An 8,969-nucleotide genomic window follows, 5' to 3' on the forward strand; every position below is an offset into this window, starting at 1 on the left:
ATTTATTATTTAAATTCATTCATTATTTTTTGAGACAGAGCCTCACTTTGTCATCTAGGCTGGAGTGCATTGGTGCGGTCTTGGCTCCCTGCAACCTCCGCCTCCCAGGTTCAAATGATTCTCCTGCTTCCGCCTCCTGAGTAAGCTGGTACTACAGGCACCCGCCACCATGCCTGCCTGATTTTTATATTTTTAGTAGAGATGCCATTTTGCCATGTTGGCCAGGCTGATCTCAAACTCCTGACCTCAGGTGATCCACCTGCTTCGGCCTCTCAAAGTGATAGGATTACCAGCGTGAGCAACCACACCCAGCCAAACCTCCTAGCTATTTTAATAGAATTCAATATGTGAAGAATTGTTATCTAGATAAGTACAAAGGCGAAAAACAAACTCTCAGGTATCATGGAAGGCAGTGACTGCAGGAAGCAGCTATCACCCTTAAGCCTGGGGAAGCAAAGAGTAGAAGTTGAAATTACTAAAATTTAGAAGTTTAGAGGTGAAGCCCCTCAGAAGTGAACCTCAGAGCTCCATGGAGGGGACTCCAGGGGACTGGAGCTGGTGCCTCTGAGGGAGCACCATGTGGCTGGCTCTGCAGGAATCAGTAAAACTGCAAGCTTGGTTCTTTCACTGCTGAGGGAGGGAACTGCTCCTGCCTGGGTGAAGCAGTGTGCCAGAGTGCTGCTCATAGAAACAGGAAACAGGCAGGAAAGAGTCTGTTTTTTCTCCTAAGCCAGTTCTGGTTCGAGCCTTGGAACTGGAAGACTGTGGGCTGCTGGGTAAATCATTTTCAACCTCTAGGCCTCAGCTTCCTCATGTGTAGAAAGAGGCTCTGGAGAGGGTGGTCTTCAAGTTCCTTCCAGCATTCATAATCTAAATTATTCTATGTAGGAGAAAAATCAGAAGGGCCCTGTCCTTCTCCCCCCTCGGACCTCTGCCCCCTCCTGCCAGAGCTTCTTGAAGAACAGTTGGCAAAGCAGAAATGGGGCTTGCAGAGTCCCCCAACATCTGACAGTGGGGGATTTGGAGCTGACAAGCAATAACTCAATAACCGGCCCAGCTTTTCACGAGCAGAGGGGTGGATACGTCAGTCGTGTTTCTGATCACTGGTTATGATCACCATCTCTAAGGTTTTCCCAGCCTTGATGTTCTGCAAGATTGGAATTTTCTACATCAAAATTTCTAGGTGGTCTCAGAGGTGGAGGAAGGGAAGAAGGCAGGAGGCTTAGGGGATGGGGTAAAGGAAGAGTCATCGTTTCGCTCAAACCCCACAGAGCAGCCAGATGCTTGGTGCTATGAAGGTCTCTTGCCAGAGCAGAAGGCAAGCCGCCTCTCTAATAAATCTCTTTCCTGGGCTACGGCTGTTTGTTTGTATTAAAACAGGAACATGATAACAGAGCTATAAGTAGCTCCATGCTCAGCTGTGCAAGGTAGGGAGCTACAGCACTGAATTCAGTCACTGGAGAAAGAAGCTGAGGTCCCCTGTCGGCCCAAGGATGAGGGCTGGGCTGTCTGCGGGTAGCAATGGGCTTAGGTCACTGGGTTTGTCAAGCAGCCGCAGAAGCTGCTGGGTCAGGTGAACCTGAACTCCTCCTCGATGGGCAAACACAACTTGGACCATGTCCTCCATTGACACAGAACCCAACTGCCAGAGGCCTCTGTGGCTGGGGAGTGATGCCGTGGCAGAAAAGGCGGTTCCGATCTGAGCTTGCAGGTCTGGTCTGGAGGAGCAACTCAGAGCCTGTAGGGGCGTGGTCATGATGAGATGCCTGTTGGAGGCAAGCCTTATGAAGCCAGTTCTGGTTCAAGCCTGGGAACTGGAAGACTGTGGGCTGCTGGGGAAATCATTTCCAACCCCTAAACCTCAGCTTCCTCATCTGTGAAAAGAGGCTTTGGAGGGAATGGTCTTCAAGTTTCGTCCAGCACTAATAATCTAAATTATTCTATGAAGGAGAAAAATCGGAATTTATTAAACTTATAAAACAGGTACATTTCTGTCATGTTGCAAAAAAAGATAATTTTTTCAATGGAGAATCAAAACTCTAATAGAAAACATGATGTGATTGTCTAACATAGCAACAAATCCCAATAGATCGTTACTAGGGTGTACTCACAGAACAGTATGGGTAAAGACAGCGGGCAAGTTGGCTCAGCGCGGTTGGCTCACACCTGTAATCCCAGCACTTTGGGAGGCCGAGGCAGGTGGATCACAAGGTCAGGAGATTGAGACCATCCTGGCTAGCACAGTGAAACCTTGTCTCTACTAAAAAAAATACAAAAAGTTAGATGGCTATGGTGTGTTGGGCACCCGTAGTCCCAGCTACTTTGGAGGCTGAGGCAGGAAAATTGCTTGAACCCGGGAGGAGGAGGTTGCTATGAGCCGAGATTGTGCCTCTGCACTTCAGCCTGGATGACAGAGCAAGACTCTGACTCTGTCTCAAAAAAAAAAAAAATGACATTGGTCAAGCTGCAAAACCTCTTTGAGCCTTTGTCTTATCATTGACGAAACAACACAAGACCTGTATGATTTTTTTTTTTTTTTTGAGACGGGGTTTCACTCTTGTCACCCAGGCTGGAGTATGGGGTGTTATGGGACGATCTAAACTCACGGCAACCTCTGCCTCCAAGCTTCAAGCAATTCTCCTGCCTCAGCCTCCTGAGTAGCGGATTACAGTTGCCAGGCTGATCGTGGACTCCCCACCTCAGGTGATCCACCTGTCTCGGCCTCCCAAAGTGCTGGGGTTACAAGCATGAGCTACCGCACTGGGCTTGCCACCTGATTAAGAATGGACTTACATGGAACAATGAGTTTCTAGACCCATGGCCTCACATAAGCAGCAACTCCCACGTCAAGGTCCAGAGGCCCAGCCTGTGCAGACGTATGCAGGTGCAGCTTAGGGAGCAGCATCTGCTTCTTACAAGCAACTGTCTGCAGGATGGTCCTGGGAAGGTGGTAAAGGGAGGGTATTTGCTCTACTCACCAGCCCCCTCCTTCTTTAATTCTCCAGCACCAGGGTCTTCGGCTGGTGCAGAACTTAACCAAACCCAGCCCTGCATGCAAACATCTTTTCCTCTTCCTTCATCACGGCTTCTCTGTTCCAAGGCCATTCCCTCTGTGCCCTCATTGTTTAAATGCTTTGCACTTTACATCCCAGCAGCCCAAAATGTTAAAAAAAAAAAGCCAGTGGTGGGTATGGTGACTCACACCTGTACTCCCAGCACTTTGGGAAGCCGAGGTATGTGGATTGTTTGAGCCCAGGAATTGGAGACCAGCCTGGGCAACATGGCAAAACCTAATCTCTACCAAAAATGCTAAAAGTAGCCAGGCATGGTGGTGTACATCTGTAGTCCCAGCTAGTTTGGAGGCTGAGGTGGGAGGATCACTTGACCCCGGAGGATCAAGTCTGCAGCGAGCCATGATCATGCCACTGCACTCCAGCCTGGATGACAGAGTGAGACCCTGTCTCAAAAAAAAAAAAAAAAGGGTGAGTCCCTGCATGCCTGGCCTTTCTCACCTCTGTGCTCTGAAGCTCTAGTTAAGAGTGGTTTAAACTGCCCCATTCTGGGCACCGTGTCATTGCCTTCCCAAAGACTTCTCTAAATGCTTCTGCTTTACATTTTCCCCTAGCTTCTTCCGAGTCCAAGTTTCTTCTTCTATAAGATGCCCAATTTGTTTGTGTTCCCACGAAATTCATGTGTTGAAATCCTAACCCTAGTACCTTAGAATGTGATTGCCTTTGGAGATAAGACCTTTCAAGACGTAATTAAGATAAAATGAGGTCCTATGGGGGGTGCCTAATCCAACACAGCTGTTGTCCTCAGAAGAAGAGATTAGGACATAGACGGGTTCAGAGGGAGGACCATGTGAAGACATGGGGAGAAGACTGCCACCCACAAGCTGAAGGGAGAGGACTCAGAGGACGCCAAGCCGGCCAACACCTTGATCTCGAATGTCCAGCCTCCAGGATGATGAGACAATAACTGTCGCTGAAGCCTTCAAACCTGTGGTGGGGTTACAGCAGCCGGAGCAGACCAGAGCAGGCTCTCCTCCCTGCTCAGAGCATTCACACTGTCACGGAAGCCCAATCACTCCGGGCATTTGTGTGGGTCACAGAGTTGACAGTTTCTGGAGGGTGGTTTCTGGAAAGTGGTTCCTGGAGGGCGCTTTATGGATTTTACATCACAGCAATGCACACAACTGAAGTTGGAGTATTGCACATGCCCCACCTGCAAAGTCCCCTGTGCCACCGCCATTTTGGTGAGCCATCCTTTCTCCCTCCATCCCCCAGTCCTTAGGAGTAGTCCCTAGTTTGGCCGATCGTGGTGGCTCACGCCTGTAATCCAAGCACTTTGGAGGCTAAGGTGGGCGGATCACCTGAGGTCAGGAGTTCAAGACCAGCCTGACCAACATGGTGAAACCCCGTCTTTTTTTAAAAAGAAAAAAGAAGAAAGGACTAGTCCCTAGTTCTTCTCCTTCCTTTTCCAGGGTTTTCCCTGTGTTTGCCACCTGATGAAGACTAGCCACCATTCCCAGTTGGCCCATTCAAGACGTTTTGCTTAGTAAGATTATCCTTCTTAGAAAAATTCTTCTGTAGCCAGGCATGGTGGCTCATGCCTGTAATCCCAGCACTTTGGGATGCTGAAGTGGGTGGTGGATCGCTTGAGCCTAGGAGTTTGAGACCAGCCTGGCCAACATGGCGAAACCCCATCTCTACTTAAAATACAAAAGTTAGCTGCGCGTGGTGGCAGGTGCCTGTAGTCCCAGCTATTCGAGAGGCTGAGGCAGGAGAATCACTTGAACCGTGGAGGAAGAGGTTGCAATAAGCCGAGATAGAGTCACCGCACTTCATTTAGCCTGAGTGACAGAATGAAACTGTCTCAAAAAAAAAAAAAAAAAAGAAAGAAAAAGAAAAATTATCCTGTGGTTTTTTGAGGGGAAAGAGGCAAACAGTCTTGTCTCTCACATTGAACATTTTTTTTTAACCTAGTAATGGAGTTCTTCCTCCTCCTCCTCCTCTTCTTCTATTTAATGTAAAACTAGATCTCATTCTATTTATTTATTTATTCTAAAAAAAAAAAAAAGATACATGTGCAGAACGTGCAGGTTTGTTACATGGGTAGAAGTGTGCCATGGTAGTTTGCTGCATCTACCCACCCTCCTCATCCAGCTTCCTCCACCACCTCCCAGGAGCTCCTAAGGGTCCTCTGAGCTTTGGTAAGATGCCTGGTCTCCTGCAAGCCTGTGATGAAATAAATGCTAATTTGTTTCTATGGAGTGGTCCTACCTTGTGGCAGGGGTAAGGAACTTCCATTTGCCTGAAAGGCTCTGCACTACACAAAAACAGACACTGGCTGCATGCACGCAAAGGATGGCTGAGTGGTAAATAACTGGAGGAACTGCCGGGGGGAGCGGCGAGACGCTACTAGGCGGGAGGGTCTTTGGGTGGGTTCCGCAGGGCCTCTTCCACCCAGGGTGGGCCGGCAGTTCTGCCTATCAGCGATCTGGGCAAGTCTGCTGCTTTTTATGACCTCACTTGCCGAAACTCAAGCCACGCCTGGGTAAGTACATTTTGCACACTCTATAAACAGGTGCCAGACTGCTGCGTCATCACATTTTTGCAAGTTTGTTTTCTTTTTGTATGTGCGTTTCCACATTATTTACGGCGTAATTTGCCCAGGTGCAAACAGGAAGCCCTGGGAGCAGTTGGCTTCTTTTTGAAAGAAAGGCTTGTTCCCGGCCTTACTGCATAAAGGCCAAGAGAGAGGTGAGAGGTTCCTGGCGCAGGGCTCCTTGCAAGGGACAGCTCTGAGCGGCTAGGTGCGGCCAATCAGATGGCAGGGGCCCTCTTTAGTTTGGATAAGCCTTTTCTGAAAGGAGCCCTGCTGATGTAATAACGGGGAAAATCCCTGTGTGAAAGGCCCTGAAACTGACGGGCTGGGAAATGCTGATTTCACGTGGCCAGGAACGCTTGTCTAATCGCGACCGATCCGCACCGCACCGCCCCTGCCCAGGTAGGAAGTGCAGCTGGCTTGCACCAGTGTGAGGGCGGAGACGCGCTGTTTGCCCGACTGCTTGAGGTGGGTCGGGGGCTCTGCTTAGAACTCGCACAATTCTGAATGGAGGAGGAGAAAGTCCGGTTGCTGAAAGGCAGACTTTCCATGCGCCGGTAGCCTCCAAGTCCAGAACACCCCCGAATGTAAGTAGGAGGCAGAGGTGTGTGCACCTTCGGTTCTGGTCTTGGGAAAGCCCGAAAGGGTGGTGGTTGCAGAGTTCCCTACAAGAGGAACGAAGCCAGGCTTCCCTCGGAGGTTTTGAAATGTATACCTCACCAGGAGTTTCGCCAGTCTCTTTAGTCTGTTTGTTTAAAAACCGAGTTCAGATGCCTTGATTTTAATAAGGTTATAGCATTTAATTTTGTTAATGATTGTCATGTATTAATATTACATTCAGCCTTATGGTTCAACCTGAAAGATACAAGGAAGTTAATAATTGATAAAACAATGATTCCAACACTCAATATTTTCTAATGAGGGATCATCTTCCCAATGAACATAAAAAATAAATGGAAGTGATTAATTGTAAATGTGTGTAGATTTTTACATTCTCTAAGAGAGCATGTGTGCGTGTGTGTGTCTACAGCAAAAGGCAAGAAAGGATTAAGGAATCATATCCTTTTGATTGAGGGTTAGGAGTGAGAGATTGAGTGCTGTGGGGACATCACTCACTCACTCACGGTTTTCTCAGTTTGAAGGCATTTTAATTGGGCCTGTTCGAACCACTTCCATTTTATTTTCCAGTGATGGTTCGGTACACAGAGTGCAGGGTGACTACTCAGTCAATGTTGGTTAAATGAATAAGCAAGTCAATGGGTGAATTTTAAGCTCTCCTAGGAAATGATATGATGAAAACCATATTGCCATGAAGAAATCTTCAATTAGAAGGCTGGAGTTTGAGGTCTGTTTCCAACTTTTGGCCTCCCCAGGCTGGGTCTTTGGCAAACTCCTTACCTTCTCCAGCCTGAGTTCCCCCACTGGGTTAGACGGCTCATCTCTGTGGCTCCAGCTCTGAAAGTCCATGCTTTTTTTGAAGTTTTCTGTAATTTAGGTTTTCTAACTAGAAAAAGTGAAGGTAGCACCTCTAGGCCTGCATATGTCATAGCACCCTATGGGATTCAGTTGGATGAGGTCAGTAAATGTGCTGGGCTTCTCTGTGAACTGTGTGGGAAGCATCCTAATGAAGATGATCATTAATAAACCCTGTCACTAACTGAGCCCATGAAATGATTCCAGTTGATTTGGCAGTGTGCTGCCTTGCACGATCTTGTTTGGTCCCGATCGCCCATTTTCCTTAGCAAGAAAGCCATTCTGCCTTGATAAAAACTGTGTGCAGAAGTGAAACTGATTTGATGAAACAAGTGTTTAGAGTAAAAAAAATAAAAACCATATGTTGTTGGAGAGCAGTGAGTTTCACGCCTCCTGATGTCTGACGCCAAGCTCTGCCATCACTAACGGTGGGAAACCAGCCACACTCTGAATTTCCAAAGTGAACACAATTAGAAACAGCAAATAATCCGACGAGCAGCATTCCTCAGGCTCTTTGGCAAACGGACCCCTTTTGTCACTCCGTTTGTATATATACGTATAAGTATATGCTGGCACTAGCTCAGAGTCTCAGTAACAAACTCATTTTTCAGAAGTGTCTGCCAACCGCGGGGTGGGGAATAAAAACACCAGCCCGTATTGGGAAAGAAGTCCGGGTGGCAGATCGCGAAAGAAAACCCTTCAAAAGTAATTTTCCATGATGTGACTGTAGAGATAAACATTTCCCATCATCTGGCTTTTGAGTTTGGGGAGATGAGCAGACAGAAAAAACCTCAGATCTGTTTTCATTTCACAGATGTTTATACCCTTTTGTTTCTTCCAGTCACCTCTGACAAAATTCTGGGGGACGCTGGGCACCCTGAATCACCATGGGCAATGAGAACAGCACCTCGGACAACCAGGTGGGTGTAGGAAGCTTCTCCCTCAAGATACATAGTGCTCTTGGCAGACCTTGACTAAGCTCTCTTTACAGCATCTCATCTTCACACAAGAAGGCACAAGCCAAGATAGCTTCTGCGTAGATATGTGCAGACATTTGTGGATTGATGTGGCCATTTTTCATGTCATCAGAATTCTCTTATGATTAAGGCTAGCTCTAGTTAAAGCCAGAAACGCTAGTTCTACTTACTATTTTTATAGACAGGCTCTTGCTTTGTCACCCAGGCTGGAGTGCAGTGGCATGATCATAGCTCACTCCAGCCTCGAACTCCTGGACTCAAGCAATCCTCCTGCCATGCAGCCCTCCAGCTGGAACTACAGGCATGCACCACCACGCCTGGCTAATTTTTTAATTTTTAGGTTTTGTGGAGATGGGGTCTGGCTATGTTGCCCAGGCTGAACTTGAACTCCTGGACTCAAGCAATTCTCCTTCCTTGGCTTCCCAAAGCACTGGGTTGATAAGCATGAGCCACCAGGCCTGGCCTTACTTTTTATTCTGTCTTCTAAAACTGACATAAGAGAGATTGGCACATTTTTCCTAGGTTGTGCCCACCCATCAACTTACATGGATTTAGCAGAGGTTAAAATAAAACCTTTCCATGCTGCTCCCCCAAATAAAGCTATGGCCATTAAAAAATGATTATGAAATCAGCCAGGCATGGTGGCTGACACCTGTAATCCCAGCACTTTGGGAGGCTGAGGTGGATGGATCACGAGGTCAGGAAATTGAGACCAGCCTGGCCAACATGGTGAAACCCCATCTCTACTAAAAACACAAAAATTAGCTGGGCGTGGTGGCGCATGCCTGTAACCCCAGCTACTCTGGAGGCTGAGGCGGGAGAATCACTTGAACCTGGGAGGTAGAGGTTGCAGTGAGCTGAGATTGTGCTGCTGCACTCCAGACTGGCAACAGAGACTCTATCTCAAAAAAA

At 47.7% G+C, this 8,969-nt stretch overlaps 1 protein-coding gene across 23 annotated transcripts in view; it reads left to right on the forward strand.

Annotated features, from left to right (window-relative positions):
- TACC2 (transforming acidic coiled-coil containing protein 2) overlaps positions 1-8,969 on the forward strand; it is a 259,898-nt gene that overhangs the window by 17,299 nt on the left and 233,630 nt on the right. For 22 of the 23 annotated variants that reach the window (XM_017508626.2, XM_037731397.1, XM_017508606.2 and 19 more), the window contains exon 2: positions 7,922-8,000. In XM_017508626.2, the coding sequence (XP_017364115.1) occupies positions 7,968-8,000 (33 nt within the window). In that variant the 5' untranslated portion in view covers positions 7,922-7,967. Of the gene's footprint in view, positions 1-5,948; positions 6,195-7,921; positions 8,001-8,969 lie in introns of those variants that run through there. The other variant, XM_037731389.1, reaches the window with a different exon arrangement.

The sequence above is a fragment of the Cebus imitator genome, unplaced genomic scaffold (assembly GCF_001604975.1).
Source record: "Cebus imitator isolate Cc_AM_T3 unplaced genomic scaffold, Cebus_imitator-1.0 Scaffold396, whole genome shotgun sequence".
NCBI lineage: Eukaryota > Metazoa > Chordata > Mammalia > Primates > Cebidae > Cebus > Cebus imitator.